The sequence below is a fragment of the Labeo rohita genome, chromosome 21 (genome assembly GCF_022985175.1).
Source record: "Labeo rohita strain BAU-BD-2019 chromosome 21, IGBB_LRoh.1.0, whole genome shotgun sequence".
Classification (NCBI taxonomy): Eukaryota; Metazoa; Chordata; class Actinopteri; order Cypriniformes; family Cyprinidae; genus Labeo; species Labeo rohita.
In genome coordinates, this window is record NC_066889.1 from 7,084,733 (window position 1) to 7,103,921 (window position 19,189).

Below are 19,189 nucleotides of genomic sequence, written 5' to 3' on the forward strand. Positions count from 1 at the left end.
TTTTATTGATTTGGAAGGACATGGGGGTAAGTCATTAATGACAAAATTTTCATTTTGGGGTAGAGTAACCCTTTAGGTTTCAATGCCATAGAGAAACATTGGAAGGTCCAAAGCTTTCATTGGTTTAATGGTTTTTATGCTATAAAAATGGTAAAACTATGTGCCTGGGGTACTTGTAACACTGATTTCAGGTATCCTGAGAAGATGGGCAATGGAATTTATTTTATTCCATTTCCTAAACCCAACCAAAATAGAACTAAACTGTCCCTAAGCGTTCAACCCCAAACCCAATGAAGACGAAAACATTCATTTTCTGGTCATATTCTCATTAAGTTACCATTTTCATCTGTTTAAGCAGAATGTTAATGTCATGTTGTGCTTCAGCAAGGTATCTCTGGCTAAAACTAGCTAATGTTAAAGTTAGCGATTACATGCTCATGTACAAACCTAAATAACAAACTGTTCTCACGAAATGTACCGTGTAGGTCAAAAACAAAAGGTCTACACTTCAGTGCCTCTCCATATTAAACTGGTTAAATGTAAATGAATTTAATCTTACACTGCAGGACATGAACAGTGTTGATCCGGGATGTTGTCATTGCAATTGTGACGACCGTAACATGAGGCTTCTCCCGTTTGCATCGTGATCTGTATTTTAACAGATTTATTTAAATATCTTTTATATATCCCTCCATGGCATATTTAAGTCCCACTTGCATTATGGTCCTTCTATGCCCAAAATGTATCAAAAACATCTTGGAACAAAGCTTTCATACTGACAGCTGTCACTGTAAGACAGTTTGACTATGCTTGTTTGTCCGAGTGAGCAACCGTAACTAAGGGGGGGCGGGGCTTACCAATAGGTCAACTGTGACTGCAGTAAATGCATTTATACCACCTCTAAACTGAATTAAATAGCCCATGTAAATATATCTACTGTAAATGCCACTTAAGATGCAGCTTCTACATGCCACCTCTGCAGTGTAAAATGGATTTTGTTGATACTGATTTCAGTTGATTGGTAGCAGCCCTATAGTGTTTTTTTTATTCTAATTGAATTTATTGATTATGAATTTTAACATCAAATATGACATACATTTAATAAGGTTAGAGAAATTGCCTTTAATAAGATAAAAATGCCCCTGGAAATCAAATTAGAAGAGAAGAGTAAGTGATTTCCAAGAAACGCCTTTGAAAATAAATTGGACTAAGTACCAAAACACACTTGTAGCCAATCACCAGCAAGGGGAGGGTGAGGTGCCTGTGTTGCATAGAAGGTTTGTGATTTTTGAGTCTGAGCAATCAAGATAGGAGTGTGATCCTTTTTGGGTAGTGGTGTGTTTGTTTTGGTGATTTCAAATATCAACAGCGTTTCTCAGAAATCACTTCCTGCATCTTTAAAAGAAAAGCTCACTTCTGTCACTGCTGTGAATTAAGCACCTCACAGAACATGAAGAATATACAAATCTTTATGAGTCTGCTGTCTACGACAGGCCTAAATCAGACAAGCAACCAGCACAAAAACACACTAAGCAAAAAGTCTAATTATTTTTAACAACAAAATCCCCCAAAATACAGATGCCATTTTTTGTCAATACTGCATGCACACCCCTAGTGAAGGAATAGATTTTTGCACAACAGTGTGGCTTTTATTACATTAAAGGAGTCACTGGATGCCCATTTTCCACAAGCTGATATGATTCTTTAGGGTCTTAATGAGAAGTCTATAACATACTTTGGTTAAAATTTCTCAGTGGTAGTGTAAAAAAACAACCTTTTTACCTTCTCAAAATCATCCCTGTTCAGAGCAAGCCATTCTATTGCATGTTCCTTTAAATGCCAATGAGCTCTGCTCACCCCGCCCCTCTATTCTGTGGGGTGACAAGCCGGTCTGTTTATTTTAGCCACGTTTAGCCGCAAAACACTAGCACATTATTAAGAAAGGCGATTTGCAAAGATGCATAAAAACCCTTATACTCACTTCTGCTGTAGGTGAAGCTGTATCACGAATGATTCCAGCCGGGCACATTTCCTTCTAAAACAAAAGTAACGTTAATCCTCTTCGTCTTCAGCGGCTCAGATGTCGGGAGTAAATGATGGATATAATCATTATTATATCCAACAACAGAACACCTCAATCGGAGACATTCTTGTCTTCCCTTGCACCGGAGTTGAAACAATGGCGGTTGGAGTCGAACTGTTCACAGCTTAATCAGGGCGGGTCTAAGGTAAGATGGTCATGTCAATCAACTATTGTGGGAGCGGCCTTTGTCAAAAAGCTGAGAATGGCTTGATTTGAAAAAGGGGATATTTCTCATAAAGTTTAAAAAAATGACACTGGGTGGATTTTTATCATAATAGGGTGGTTGTGTACACACACTGCCAACCAAGGGTATTTTCATAAAGGAAAACTAAAACTAACACAAAAAAGATTAGTCAAAAAACATTTTCGTAAACTGAAATAAAATAAAAATATCAAAATAAATGAAAAACTAAAACGAAACGAAACTAACAAAAGTTACTAAAAAACTAACCGAAATAAAATAATAATTATCAAAAATAAATAATCGTTTTTGTAATAATTATGTTCTCACCCAGTGGCGGAGCTATGTGGTGGTTTATGGAAATAGGCCTACCTGTAAATAGCGCATCATAGACGTGACGTTATCTGACAGATAGATGAAAACAGTTTAAAGCAGAGTTCTGCACGGGTGCTGTTTGGTAAACGCGCACCAGCAGTAGGCTGCTTAACAGAACACCCGACCTGTTATCCAACAGCAGCACTAATTTAATTCTTTACCCGACCCGACACGTTTGACATAGCCTAAAGACACCGGCACCACATAATAGGCATTCTAAGTTGGTGCTTTGTACAAAAATGGACAAGTAGCGCAACAGAGAACGCTCATTCATTCTGTAAACAATAAAACTTTTGCCTACATCTTGTGAATAATCTGTTTTGAATAACACGCTTAAAATTCTTCATAAATGAAATGAACATTTAAATATGCCTTATTGCCTAAATGTGATTATCTATGCAGTGTATAGGTTCTGAAAACGTATAAAATAAAATTATATAGGCTACAGAAAGTGAGCAACGATTGCTTCCTAAGTGTCATTTACTTCAGCTGCAGCACGAATCCAATAGTGCGCAACACTGTGAATCAAAAGGCTCTGCCATTATTATTAAATTTAATTAGTCCCAGTTATGTGCGTTTGTTTGCGGGAAAGTAAGCAAGACATGACAGTTACAGTATCATGATTATGATTAAGTAAGATAAAATATCTAATATAAACAAATTACATTTAGTTTTGAATTAAACATTTACTGCTTTTAATTATGGTAATGTAAGCACAACTTGTGTAGATTTATGGAGTAAAAATTCTTGACCTATTGTATATTTGTATACTTTTACCATCTAATCGAACTCAGCATGCTTTAATTTTGTGTCACAGATGTTTGCGTCATTAGGTTAAATTAAGTCTTTCTTTGGTCTGCGCTCTGGAAGTGATCTTTATATATATTTATATATAACTAAAACTAAAACTGAAACTAAACTATATAAAAACTAAACAGAAATGTGCTCACAAAATAAAAACTAAACTAAAACTAACAAAATTATTAATGAAACTAATAAAAACTGAACAAAATTTTATTGCAAATTTCAAAACAATATTAAAATAAAACGAATTTAAAAATGCAAAACTATAATAACCTTGCTGCCAACACACATTTATGCAACCCCTTTAACACATTGGTAAGATATTAGAAGGGACGCTATAGCTACAGTACAACAGTAGACTTACAGTTTTTCCCACCTATCTGGCCTAGATAATATATTCCTAAAACCTGAAGTTTTTAAAATGCTGTGCAAGTTCTTAATATTTTGATAAAAGACTACCAAGAAAACTACATGAGTTCAATGTGCTGTGTCGCAAATTTGATCATAAGGAACATTTTGATATAACACTGTTGACAAAGTGAGGAAAACTTGAATGCACTGATCTTCAGCCTCCCTAGAAGCAATGTGGCAAGGCATGACGCGTTTACAATGGAAAATAATGAAGAGAGGTATCATTGAATGAGCACATTAAAAGGCATGGGAACACCCCAGGCGTGAAAGGTTTAAAATAATCAGAGATGCCTAAAGCCGTCCTTTATGTCTTGAGCTCTTTTAAGTGTCTATTTGAGCATTTTCAATGTTTATATTGTTTGGGCCTCCGTTTGTGGTTTTGCGCTCAAGTTCCTGCTTCAGACACCTAAGGCGAAGCCAGTGTGATTCTCATAAAACTAAAGAGGCACCATTGGGAACATGGGAAATGGGATTATTCACAAAAGTGTAATAGTACTGGTCATAGTAATAATTATAATAATGACAAACCTTTTGGAATAGCTTAAGACAGTAATTATAACAAAGAAAACAGGAAGTAAGTGAGCACGGCGTTGAGATGTACGATGGGCACAGTACACAAACATACACACAGCAAGTGTTTCACTTCCTGCCCAAGTGAAGTCGATTAATATTCTTAGGACTGTTTCCTTTTGAACCAGCTTCTCCAATGAACTCTGGTTATGTCAGATATTATGCTAATACAACCGCTAGAGTAGACTTCTGGGCGGGTCACAACTGATTTCCATCCAAACCACATCTCATCTACAAAATCTGTTGATAGGATAAATTAGGCTCCAAATTTAGAGGAAATTATATGATTGAATTTAAACTAATAGGGACTTTTTTGTGCGTCCACTGTACATAATTTTTGTGGCACGCACAAAAAAAATGTCACTACTGGAGCTTTGCTTACACATGGGCTTAGGGTGTGAACAGTCTCCTAACCCTAAGTAATAAATATGAAACATAACTCATACCACACTGTGTGTTACAACCTTAAATGATAATATAAACCACACTCAGCATCCTAGAACCATCACACACTTTTGCACAGCCATGTAAACATTTACATTTTCAAAACATCTAGCGGTTGTACCTGAGCATTTTTATGTATTGTAATTAGCTTTGCTGATAAGTTTTTGGTTTGAGAACAGAGGGAAATACCATGTTTCCCTGGCATTGCACACACTTAAGATCACATCAGCAATGGTCAGGAAGTTAAGAGTTGTTGTGTAACACCTCAGGTTTCTTCCACAACCATCCTGCAACAACATTGTTCTACCAGTGACAATAACACATCAACAAGTTGTTAAAAAAAAAAAAAAAAAACAAACACACAGTGAAAGATTTTCAATATCATGATCCTAACAATCATTACAGTTTTTGTTTTTTGTCACATCAGACCAGTTTGAATTGTAAATTTCATTTAAATTTGAACTGACAGAGTTAGGAGGTGCAGAAGTGGGGAGAGTATGCAGATTGCAACAGTAGATTTGGTAAGAACATCTACGTGATTTCTAAAGGAAACTGATTCAGCAAATGTTAGTCACAAGGCACACATGGGCCTACTGTAAACAAAACTCTGAAGTCTAAATGACTTAATTTACAATGCATCTGCAAAATGTGTCTAGTTTTTTCATTTACAGTGTAAAATCAAAGACGATAACTGCAAAATTTGCAGTTTTTTTCTTGAGAAGGGTTAAGTGACTAACATAAAAAAAAAAAAAAAAAAGACAGTTAACTTCCTCTTTCTGGCCCAGCCACAGTTTCCTCTCCTCTACAACAGCCGTGCATTTACCCTGTGTACTTTGTTGCTGACGAAGGCATGAAACTCTGTGGCCAACCTACATTCTCAACATCCCGGTTTACATGTATTTTAACGTCATAATTTGTCAATATTGCAAAAGTATGCATAACACTTATAGTTATTGCAAACTGCAGGACTAATGTACTACCCTCAAAAGCAATAAGATGGCAAAAGATGGGATTGTGTTTTGTGTGGGAACCTATGTGCATGCTATTCTCTGCAAATGTGTCACAACTGATCCACCTCCTCAAACGTCTCCCGTCCCAACACACAAACATCAAGATACCTACAAATGACACCACAACTTCCATTTACACAAGTCAATTATACTTGAAACAGCCATTTGTGGTGCCAAATACTAATACCAAGACTGTTCACTTGTAATAATATGAATAGAAGAAATTGCAAAGTGCAATATGGCCAAATAAGTCAGTCGCCAATTGGTAAAGTCATTGTGTCACTGTAGCACCAGTTCTCACAGGGTACCTGCAGAGTTTACTGTATGTCCATACAGATCAAACCCATATTATCTAAATCATCCATCTCAGTACCTTAGTTAAACAGGTTGGGTCACACACAACTGCAAAACCACTGTTCATTCAAAATGATAAGGAGATAAAATATGCACTCTTACAACCATCATAACCATCAATGAACCAGTGCATAAATGTGCAATATTCATTGATTGTGAACTGCTGTAAAACACAAAGGCCCAGTTTTACAGACAGGGCTCAGACTAGGCCAGGATGAGGCCATAGTTCAATTAGGACATTTAAGTATTTTTTATAAACGTGCCTTAGAAAAAAAACATTACTGGTGTGCATCTAAACACAAAACAAAGGTGCTGATAAGATCAGTCAGTGCAAGTTTCTTTCAGTTGAAACAGCTCAGACTAAAATTTTAGTCTAGGACTGGGCTTAAGCCTTGTTTGTGAAACCCAGGAGCAAGTCTGTAAAGTGTGCAATAGCACTGTGTTTTGACTTTGAATGCTCAGCGCTCACATTTATTTATTTCAATAATAGCCTTTCGGAGTTCAGTAATCACAGTAACCCACATCACGGTTTCTGTATTTTCATCCCCAAATGTAAGATGTCTTAAAATCAAAATATTAAATAATAACTAGTGTGTGATGGGAGCTTGTCAGGCTATAACTATCTGCTTGCTAAGATGTTTACAGTGTTTTTTAGCATGTTGCTTAGCGAGTATAGGTTTAGCAGTTTCTAAAGCATTCTGGGTGGTTGCCAATGTCAAAGTCGCTCATTCTTCAGCATGTAGATGGCTTGAAGTTTATGGAATTTTTTTGCACACTGTATCGTTCGGCAAGCGAACCATATCATTTCAGGATTGGATTTCCCCTGGATATTGCCATATTGCTCTGCAATCACATTTCAGTTTTATAAGACATAATTTATAAAACATACATATTCAGCTTCCTTTAGTTCATAATATTGCTGTTTGCACATGAACGAGATCTGCCAATTTACAAAGAACAACTCGAAAGTCCACTCAAAAGATCACTAAACACTAGGGGTGCACCGACACTAGTATCGGTATCGGGCCCGATACTGAGCTCCTGTACTCGTACTCATTAAAATTCCCCGATACCAAATGCTGATAGCACACAGCATATGACAAGTGCGTATTCAGGAAAAGAAACACTCACAACAGAACAGCAGAATGGAGCCATTGGAGATTAAGGATGTCTGTATGCAATTAATATAATGCTAAACATTCAGTCTTAATGCCTGTATATAAGGGGTGTAACGGTACACAGATGTCACAGTTCGGTACGTACCTCGGTTTGAGGGTCACGATTTGATACGATTTTGGTACAACAGAAAAAAAAAAAAAAAAAAAAAAAAAATCTACTATGCTAGTTTTTATTTTCATTTATTTTAAACAGACATGTAAAAATACTAAATGTAAAAATGTAAAAATACTAAATATTATATCAAATTAATGTCATATACAGGTTATAAAATCTGCAGTACATACATACATTCATACATACAAGGAATAAATACTTGAAATATATTTAATTTAGTTACCTGATAGACAAGAGAAAAAACGTAATGTAGCCTATATTTGCTGAGTTTCAGTTCAGTTTTGTGACAGAAAGGAAATTCTAATGGCAGAATGCGACATTCTATTTGTTGATTTTGCTGGTATGAGGAAAGTTTAAGTAATCGCACACAAACACAAAACATATCAGTTCCAGGCTTCTAGCATTGCTAATCTGACAGCGCAGTTGGTACTTTATCAAAATAAAACACAGTGAACCAAACATCAGCGCGCCCGCCTCACTGTGTCACTGTTAGAATGTGACTGAAGTACAAAGTCTATAATTTACATACTAAATAACAGTTTAAAATTTGGATGAATCGCAAATATGGAAATATTATGGAATATCTGGATTTGTGCCGAACGAGAGAGGTAGGATACAAGTGCACAAAGCTCCATTTCGCAGACAGTTGAGTGCGCAAGCCTTTAAAGTAACGTTACACTTCTTTTGTCAGTGAGATACGATACACGTTCAGAATCGGCACTGTCTAGTGGGCTTTGTTTTCAAGTGTGCAACTCCTGGCATTCGCTGTTCTTCTGCTGGCAATTTTCAAACAGAGTTGCATTACTGCGGGCGCATCTGGATTGAGAATGAATTGCCTGTATTCATTGTAAGGCCTCATGCACCGAACCGAGATGCCCATACCGTGACGGTTCGGTACGAATACATATATTGTTACAACCCTACTGTACAGCTGATGTGCGCGAGCTGATAAACAAAGAGTGGATTGAGCGGACGGTGGCGAAGATGTGCGGGTATTCACTAAAAAATCATTTATTTTCAACCTTAAGCATACACGACTTTATGGCGAAAGTGAAACTATCAGCCTGTGTGAAATGCGCTAGGCTGTACTATACTTGTCTCTGTCATTTTGCAACAATACAAATATGTGCGCGCGTTGTGCATGTTTTGGTTTCGTCTTAAGTGTTTCTGCATTATATGAGTCGCTTTGGATTATAGCCCAAATAGCAGCATGTTTCAGATGAAAAAAATGGGACTTATATTTCGGAAAATATCACAGTTAGGAGATTTATAAATGAAGGTGGTTCCCTGCATTATTACAACAAAACGTGTGATTACAGTACTGAGCTGCTGCAATGGTGCTGCTATTAAATTAAAGATGATGTACCAAAGAAAAGGAAAAGAACAGTCAAAGTAACAAAAACTTGTAAAATACATTTTAATGGGCATAATTAAGTGTAAAAATAACTGAAGGATATATAGTCAAACCAAAAATTATTTAGACACCCGATATAATTTTTGATATTTTTTTTTACTAGTGGGTGCAGGACACTATAGTTTATGTAAGTAAGGATAGCAAAATAAAGTAAACTGTAACATGTTATACCCAAAAATTCTTCATACAGTGGACTACCAGTAAAATTGTTAATTTGGGACCAAAAATTATAAGTTCAGGCTTGCATGAACCTGGTTGACAGCATGCCCAGGAGACTACAAGCTGTCACTGAAGCTAAGGGTGTCCCGACAAAGTATTGATAGTTGTATAATATTGTCATACTAATAGTGGTCTGAATAATTTTTGGTTAACTGTAATCCATTACATAATTTTCTATTAAAGTTATCTGACATTATCAAGCTGAATTTGTTCTGACACAGTTTAACTTGGAGGTCTTGTCATATTTTATTACCATTTTCTAAACTATAGTGAATAAACTGTGATAATGTGAGAAATGTTGTAATGAGAAAAGGCATCTGAATAAATTTTGGTTTGACTGTATCTATTTGACAAATGAAGTTAACCAACTAACACTATACATATTCTTTTAGTTTCTGTACACAATATTTTACAAATTTACTGGTAAATTTAAAAAAAATATCGGTATCGGTACTCAGAATCAATTAGCCCTCCGCAAAGACCCACCCCCCTTAGTTACTGTTGCCATGTCCGACAAGTCATGGTTGTTTTTTTTTTTTCTGGGAATGCACGTCATAATATTCCTCATTTAAACAATTCTCGCCCAAGGCATATACAAAAATAAGAGGAGGCCAAGCTTTCAATCTAATATACTAATACACACGCAGCTGTTTACATTTGCAGACATAACCGACTGCGGTTGTCTCTCATGTACTCATGTAAGCTTTATGTGTTTTCAACAGTTGATGTGTCTACGCACAGAAAACCATATATGAAAGTTTGACCCTGACAAGGTTTCTTTAAAACATAAGAATAAACCAGTTATGATGATGAGGAACTGCAATGTCACATGAGAGTGAACACGATAGAAACGATTTATTTTTTTTATTTTTGTGATGGATTCCATTTCATGGCGGCCGGGATAGGAGAAAGCGCATCCTGTTTGTTTTTTTTTTATTTTACAAAGCCAGTGTGTTGTTGATATTGTGAGAATTTACAAATAAAAGTAGACAGTTCTTCATGATATGTTACTCTTATTTGTATGAGCAAAAATGACAGCATATTGTAAGATGTTTCCACTGATACCAAGAAAAAAATGCCAGCGATCATGCTGGGACCTCCGCGTCATGGAGTAGCACGCTAATAACTTCCACACTCCGCACACCACTTAGATATGTGCCTAACAGCCCACATTTTTCTAAATTATCGCTAGTACGAGCAGCCATATAAAGTTGCTACTACTTAAACATTTAAATTTCAAATGATAAGCTATATGTGAGATTGCCTGATATACCGTAATTACCTCAAGGACCAACTGTTCACATTTTGTCCATCATGGACACAGACAATTTTTTTCCTCTGCAACTATCTAATAAAATTTTGGTCGACTAAGCTTCTTCTTGTCAACTAACATTTAGTCAACTATCAGAGAGGCAGTCCTAACTTCCACCCAACAGAGGCATTTACAGCATGGTATAATAATAAAGCTGAAAATTCACAGACACATTCTGGGGATACTTGAGACTTATTACGTCTTGTAAAAAAGGAGCATAATAAAACCCACTGGAAATGACCAAGAATATAAGAATTAAAGAAACTATCAACTTTTATCAACTTTTTTGTATTAATGAACAATATATCTGCATTTGTGCATATGACATCAGTGTGACTTACATATGAGCACACATGACAAGTGCGATATAAGCATAAGATGTGTACCTATAGTCTGACGTAACTCCTCGCACAAGCTTATGTGAGGGAACTGAAGCATCTGTTTCCATTTCTTGCTCTTGCCTTTTCTGTTCCCACCCCCTCCTGCAAAGGAATCGAGCAAAGATCAAATTAGAGACAGGAACTGCATACAGGCTTTAAAATGCTATTAGATTACTATCTTAACACAGGTGGGCTTTGGAAGACAGAATGGGATATGAATACATTTATATCATCCTGTAATGTAAGTAATATACAGGTGATTTGAAATTAAAGCACTTTTAAAAAGCTAGAATAATAAGCCTTCTTTAAAATGTGTTTCATCAATGTTAAAACAGTTATGACATTTATCAAGTGGATTCTGGTACAATGTGTGATATTGATGGATGTTTGATATTGTGTAATGTCAATGACATTTCTTTTCTTTAAGAGAAGCCTCGGACTGGCTAACAAACCAGTTAGCTTTGATTTGGAAATAAAAAGAAATTGACTGTTTCTGAAATTAAAATAAAAAAAATACAGACTATTCGGGTAATGCCTGTTGATGCAAAAACAATGAAATATTTTTTTCTGAACTCCAAACTGTCATTGTGTCATCTGGTAGAGAGGTGTCATAACCAAATAGAAATGTTTTGGAAAAACATTTGCTAGAATGATTTGCATGATTAAGTATTGCAGACAGTGATATATATATTACACACACACACACACACACACACACACACACACACACACATATATATATATATATATATATATATATATATATATTTATGAAGAGTTCAGATACAAAACCAGCTAAAAGCCATCAAAAATGTTGGTCAAAAATGAGATAATGCTACTGAGTGAATGCTCCTGACACATAAAATACGTTCATCAAATACTTTTACTTCAAACTCGCTAAATTCCAGTCTCAGCTCAATCAGAAATACCAGTACTTACATAGAAACCTATACAAAGTAGCCAGAAAGAAATGCTAATTTTAAAGAAATACATCAGATGGATTTAGAGGCTTATCCATCTGAACTCTTCATATATGTATAAAGCACACTAATGTGACACTAAAGCACAGTAATGTGATTGTTACTTTAAGCCATCTGTGATATTACATTACATATTACAGTTTGCATGCCATCATGAGGGCTCTTTAATAGGCTGACGGAGTAAATAAACCTGATTTCAAGCTGATTTGATGTCAATTATATTACAATGCAGTCACGTGAAGTGTTTGTGTTGATGACAAACTCTGTCAAGAATGGAAGACATATGTTTGAAGTGCTAAAGAGCAACAAACACACGGCTATCAGTGACAAAATGCTCACAATCTTTTTCATTTCAGATTTCATATTGACATATTCCAGTCTAACACGAGTTGGCATAAGATGTAGTCCTTGTTGTTTATCTACATCCAAGTCGTATCTAATACTTCCCTGGATTGAATTCAGCAAAAGAATCACGCCAATGCCATGAGAATGTCCCGCTGGCCCACGCCAGTCCAAGCTAACGTCATCAGGATGGCTCGGGCTCCCTGATTAGAATGACTGGCCCAGGTGCTGGGCCTGACGCGCTTGTCAACAGACTACGCGGGGAAAGGTCAGGAAGCAATGCTGCGAGCGGGACACACTCGCTGGGAATGAAGAGGACTCTTGTGAAAGCTGCAGCCAGGTGTTTGCATTGTTGCTAGGCTATGAGGGGATTTGAGGAATAGACTCAGCGCTAATGGGATGGGATGGGAGGGTGGAAGATGCAATGATTACAAATGTACAGGAGAAGCTTGTGACTGTGATCTGATAAGAGTTCAAAACACGACTGTATGTTACAACAAAGACTTTCCCACATGAGAGACACTGGATGAGCCCAGCTGTGAATCCTCATTATCTTACATAATCAAAATCTGTTGTGCAAGCCCAGGCATTGTACCTCAACTTACCTCAAAGATATAACTCACAAATAATTAATACGCAAAGTCAGGCAGGAGTGGGAGCTAGCAGGAAGCTAACACCATGGTGTGATATTTGCAATTCAAACAAATGGTTTGCAGTGAAGAGATTATGATGGTACGGGTACAGTAGCAAACCCCCGGCATTATCGTTGTGGGAAGTTGCCAGGATGCAAATGGCTTAAGAAATGTATTGTCTATGCAGCATCAGTGCAGAGGTGAAGGGGTTTCATTCACTGTGTGCAAAACTTGCCTCTAGCGCTAACAAAAAGGCCCCACTTTCATCAAACTATTCACAATATAAATCACCAAGAAAATTTAGAACAGATCATATAAACTGATAGCAAACACTCATCTTCCTTGTTGTGCTCTTCCGAGAAAAAAATAAATTGAACAAGCCCTATAAATCCCTGACAAGACTGTGACCTGAAACACTTCCATTGTAAAAAAAAAAAAAAAAGCACATGACTACATCCTGTCATGTTGTTACGAGAAAGGATGTGAAGAGAATGAAAGGGAGTAAACATGCAGTTAATTATTTGTTGACATCTAATCTGCGGTCAGATTAGTGGAAATTTTGGGGAAAAAAAGGTCTATTGTCAGTGGTGTAGTGATATATAAAGCACAGCTCACACCGAAGTCACTTTCGAACCAGGCAGCTTTCTGTTGGTCAGTGTGGCGAATTCACATGAGAAACTTTAACGTGAGCAAAATCTGCGTGAGGAACTTTTTGCCTTCATGCAAAATCTCCAGATTTTGCAAATTCCTATTAGAATGACTGGATTTAATCCGCAAAATTTCACAGAGCAACGGTAAATGTGACTGCACAATTATCGCAAAAGAACAATGTGCATTTCTGTCCTTCACTTTTTCTGTTTGTTTTTACAGACTGAAGTAGGATTCAAAATTAAGTAATCAACAGCATGTTGAAAACCTCCTAGATCCTTCACACCTTAACAAGATGCTGACATGTTTCTCTAAATAGAATAAAAATGTATGAAGTGCAACATGAATATACAGCTCTGCCTACTTAGATATGCTGATGTTAAATGTCATCCTAAAAAGGGAAGAGACATGTTAAGCAATCATACAGCAGTGACTAAACTGAAACTAGCTTTCAAAATTTTAAAAAGTCTTGAGAATTGTGCACAACTGTAATATGCAATACACCGTGCATTCTCTTCACAGTTGTTATATGTAGTATAACAACTGCTGCTTTGTGATTTATATGAAAGGTTCACTAACAAAAACATATACATGCCTCTTACACTGTTTGAATAAGACTGTATGTATTATTTTACTTATTAACATTAACTGTAGTCACTACGATCTTGTATGGACCTTACGGTTGTCGTGGTAAATTTTCAGTAGCTCAGTATATAAAGGTATACTACAACAAATGTAGTAGCCGCCCAAGAACGTTCGAACACGGACGCAAGGAAATACAGCCGGATTCCCTCATGTTCGAGAAATACACCTGCTGAAAAAAATTATAAACAACTGAGACTCCCTTCTAGAGAGAATTGTTGACTATGATGTCTAACCATCTAGGTAGTTAGTTTACAATTTTAAAAAACACTTTTGAAAATCAGACGGTCCGTTAATTCAAAAGGTTCAGTTAATTCAGGCGCTTATCTCGACCACACAGGCACTAAATGACTGTTGTCAATATATAACACTGCTGACTACAATGTGTTTATCGCTTCTCCTTTATATAAAAACTTAGACCGTTCACAAAAACGTCGTAAAATCCAAACAAGGTTTTGACAGAAACGGAGATGATTTTTTTTTTTTTTTTTGATTGACAGGTCCATCTTTTTTTTTTTTTTTTGCTCAAGGTTAGGAACACAACAAAGCAAGCTGTGAGCAACACACCACAATCAACGTATATTCCTCAGGTTTGATCCAGTGATTCGTAAATAAAAAAACATCATAAAGCATGCATTTATTGCATTGTTCTTGTCATTTTTGGCCTAACTTCCTTGGGGGAATCCCCCAATCGTTTTGAGACAGATAGCACTGCGTTTGAAGATCACAGCTGTCAAAAGTGACAACGATCAGAAGGGCTGTCATGTCTTACCTTCTCTCGCCTTTAGCAGAACAGTGTTGGCCACGATATTCTCGAGCTCCATGTTTCCTGGGTTGCAGGCAGGCACCGCAGGCCCAACCTCGTCGCCGGGTTGGCAGTTTATGTGTGTGTGTGTGTGTGTCCTCCCCCGCTCCCCCCCACGGCGGAATATTATTAACCCTGAATGACTCTCCGCTCTGCCGTTTCGCTCCTCTGATTCCCCGCCCAGAAGCTTCGGACTTACGTCGATCGTAGAGCCTACTATGACAAAGCCGAAGCTCATGAATATTAATGCGACATGCTGACGTTGCTTGGTAACCAACCTCGAGCGTCCCGCTTGAACGGTCCTATGGCCCATGGCCCAGGCTTAGCTCATGAATATTTATAAGATTATGCTGACATTAGGTAGTGCTTCTTATTAATATCTCTGTATAATTCTTATCTGATTTGTACTCTTATTTTTTAAAGCCTTCAAAAGTATCCTAATCCTTTAATCTATGGCCTATTATTTGTTATTATAGTAATACATATAATACGTACTTCATATGGGAAATCATTTTTATGCTGCGGAAGAAATAATGTTTCATTCATGTGTGAATGTATGATTATTATTATTATTATTATTATTATTATTATTATTTCTCATTTATTTTTTGTTTATATAAATAGTAGTATTTACTACTTTAATTTATAATTGCAATAGTCATTATTTGTCGTCATGAAAATGTTTGTACACTTAATTTGTGTAGTACAAAAATCAAACAACTTATAAAAACATCACGTGATCTGTTTAATATTCATAACCAGGTCTTCGCCATAGTAGTTTCGTTGTCACAATCCAGATTTTTCAGTCCAGATTTATTTATTTATTTATTTATTTTTGCAAAATGCTATAATGTTTACGAATCCTGCATAAACTGTTTATTATACGGCCTAGTATTATAATAATATCTCGTTGTTTGTAAGCTGGTCGCTGTCTATTTATCAATATCTTTCGTGTCTTTCCTTTGATGATAAACAGATGCACATTTTTTTTCAGACATATGGCGTGCCACAGGACATTCCATGAGCAGCTTTGAACTTGTATTTACATGAACTTCAGTTGATCAATGCAGATGAAATAAAACTGCAAGTTAATTGTGAGTTTTGCAATGCTTAGTTTATAACACCATCTAGAGGTGAAACTGTTACACTGACAATTAAAAGCTAATAATCTAAATACAAATTTATCACAATTTATAACAAAATTATCACAAGCAACAACAACAACATATTTTTGGTAATTTTATGCGAAGTTACATCTGGATCTGATAATAAAACATGCTATCACGACCTGCTGCCTCCTCGTATGAGTGTAACCTAAAGTCTGGAGCCTGAACAACCTGTGTTTAAGTTTCTATTCACCTGCATTTTTCTATTCGCAATTACACCTTGAATTTATTTCACAAAAATTCTTATTTATTTATTTATTTATTTATTATTATTACTATTATTACTACTAATAATAGTAATAGTAATAGTAATAGTCTTTGTTATGAACATTTAATGTACACTTCTTTTCCTGCAGGTGGCGATGTCGAATTATGTCGATTTGTTTTCTCTTTGGAGAAGAAGTCGCTACTTCCGTTGTTCTCAAACACGCGTGTTACAAAGGCAAGACTGTGGTTAACTAGTGTATCATACAGTTATGGGTAAAACCAAAAAAGCTCGTAATCGCAGTAAATTTAATTACAATAAAAACAAAAAGAACCTGAAAAAGAAGATAAGAAGAAAGGAGAAACCGCACATAGATTGGTAAGTACATATTACTAACGTTACGTGCCTACTAGAAAGCGCTTTCTTGCTATACAAACCTTTTTTCTTGTCTTTTTTTTTTTTTTTTTTTTTTTTTACTATTACTTAATTTACTGTCTGTTCTTGTAAAAAAAAAATATATATATATATAGAGAGAGAGAGAGAGAGAGACTGCGTTTTAATTGTATTCAATGTGCATTTGTAGTGTACTTAATCTTAAGAGTATTTTAGAAATGTTTCTTGCAGCTACGTCATTGTTTAATAACAAATGTATTTAAATATATGACATACAAGTTTCAATAGAAGTTACATCCAGTCTATATTTTAGTTTACCATAAATACCTATCTCTATATTCGGCAGTACACTTCAGCCATATTCCAAAGACAGCAGTGATTGTGGAATTAAGTTACATACTACGAGATTTATTTAAAATATTTTTAAAAGTACGCTCAAGTTCACTTTTTTTATGTTACTGTCATTTGAAACACCTGCTGACTTGTACTCCACAATGTTATGCATTATGACGTTCGTAAACAATAGGTTGATTAACATGGCTAATATGAAGTCCTCAGATACGTAATGCTTGGGATGAACACAAAACAGTAAAGCAAAATCTACAAGACATGGGGCTGTCACTTGGGACGAAGGGTCTGCTTCCTATTAAAAACAAAAAGGCAAGTACTATGCTTGAATCACTGTTACGATGTATTTATACATACACTTTCTGCTTATGACAACCTGTTGCGTTTAACTGATGTTTCAGGAAAGTAAACCAGAGGAGAAAGTTGTATTGAAACCCTACGTTGTTGAAGGTATGTATCAAAGCCAGTGGTTCTAAGATGGTTTTGAAATCTATTGTTAAAATGTATAAATATTTTCAAGAGCTGCATAATATGATTTGGTTCGCAGCAATGGAGGTAGAGGCCAGTCACCGTGGTGAGGACAAAACCACATGCTCCACTGACATGACTGAATTTGTTCAACACATGGTGAAGGAATACAATGAGGATTATAAGGTAAAAGAGAGCCATATCAATGATCATAGACATTGCAAAAAAGACTCCTTTGATAGTTCACATTACTGATTGTGTTTTATTGGCATTTCAGGCAATGGCAAGGGATGAGAAAAACTACTATCAGGACACACCAAAGCAGATCAAACGAAAAGTGGAATTATATAAACGGTGTCATCCTGAGGAATATGCTGCGTTTATTGCGTCTCTGAAATCTCAGAAGTCTACGTGATGTCACAGTGAAGAAATGGTGTCTCAAACCATTAGTGTCACCTTAGTGTCTGTCGTGTGCTGCAAAATGTGAGGAGTCTTAAGGATGAGCGTATACATAGACCGAAAATTTTCAAGGTTCTACTATGGCAACATTCTTCAAGAGTGTTAACTTGTTAAATGTGTATGAATTTAGTAATCAACTTTAGTATTTTCCCATGTATATAAGGTTTGCATTTGTAATATAAGTGAAATGCTGGCATAAAAAAGAAGACAGTACCTGAAAATTACAGTTTATAAATTCAGATTTTTTTAATGGATAAGTTTAGTGTGTTTTGGCAAATAAATATATTACACAGGAGTGAAAACAACCCTCTGATGCAACAAAAAATCTGGATTCAGTACAAGTGAAATTATCTCAAAATAATTGAGTTGTTTTTCTTTGTGGTTAATATATTTTTATATTAAACGTCATTTATTATTAATAATTTAATGTTGCTGTTACACTAGCAACATTTAGCCAAAAAACTCCATTGTCCACTGTAAGTAGAGTAGCAATGCACAAAGAAGTCAAGTTTTTAATGATGCAGCAATTTTGTGTGGAAAAATGTAAATCCAACATGAAATATGCATGTACAAATGTTCCAGCTTATGCACAGAGCAACTGTAAATGTGTGTTTCTTTTTTCCCAAGAAAATAATTATACCAACATTAAAATTAATAATGTTTTAAAAGTACAGCCACAAGATTTTGTGGGAAAACCCCCACAAAAGTTATGCCAAAAATTCATTTGATAGAGCTGAAGACAATAATTACACAGATTTGTTCATATTGCAGTAGTGCTTCTGTAGAAATTATTGTTGCTTCATCACTGCTTCTTAGAAATGTCACATGCTACATGTACATGCTAAATAAAATGCGCATGACTGGTTGTGAATAAGACGTCTGAATCTAATCCATCTGTCAACAGCTGTTATACAAGTTATATCAAATTATTGTCCACGCAGTTCCTTTCCAGGATTCTGAAACGTATTCTGATTATTACAAATCGGCATCGCAAAACCCTATTAAGATTGTAGAACAATGCATTTTCATTGTAAAATCGACATTCAAAGAGGCATTTAATTTGTCCATTTAGTTCTGGGTTAAGCCATATGTTGCAAGAGACTGAACACGATGACACAAGATGAATTTCTTATAGTTCTGCCTCCATACAACTAGCTCTTGCTGATAGTAATTCAAACCACTTACATAACCAGACCATATTGATTTCATAGTGAAGAGGCCTTATTTTCGTACAGCTGTGCAACTTCAAAA

The 19,189-nt window shown here is 35.9% G+C and overlaps 2 protein-coding genes across 2 annotated transcripts in view; one reads left to right on the plus strand and one right to left on the minus strand.

Moving 5' to 3' along the window:
* The window catches only part of grk6 (G protein-coupled receptor kinase 6), a 44,502-nt gene extending 29,452 nt beyond the window's left edge, over positions 1-15,050 (minus strand). Inside the window, exons 1-2 of the mRNA XM_051092839.1 lie at positions 14,867-15,050; positions 10,857-10,952 (exon numbers count right to left, since the gene is read on the minus strand). Coding sequence (XP_050948796.1) covers positions 10,857-10,952; positions 14,867-14,918 — 148 coding nt within the window. The 5' untranslated portion in view covers positions 14,919-15,050. The remainder of the gene's footprint in view (positions 1-10,856; positions 10,953-14,866) is intronic.
* A 1,414-nt stretch (positions 15,051-16,464) lies between these two features.
* Positions 16,465-18,326, plus strand: nop16 (NOP16 nucleolar protein homolog (yeast)). Its single transcript, XM_051092617.1, has 5 exons — positions 16,465-16,648; positions 17,215-17,323; positions 17,413-17,461; positions 17,559-17,665; positions 17,757-18,326. The coding sequence occupies exons 1-5, from the start codon at positions 16,542-16,544 to the stop codon at positions 17,892-17,894; spliced, it is 510 nt and encodes a 169-aa protein (XP_050948574.1). The 5' UTR covers positions 16,465-16,541; the 3' UTR covers positions 17,895-18,326.
* Positions 18,327-19,189: the final 863 nt, after the last annotated feature.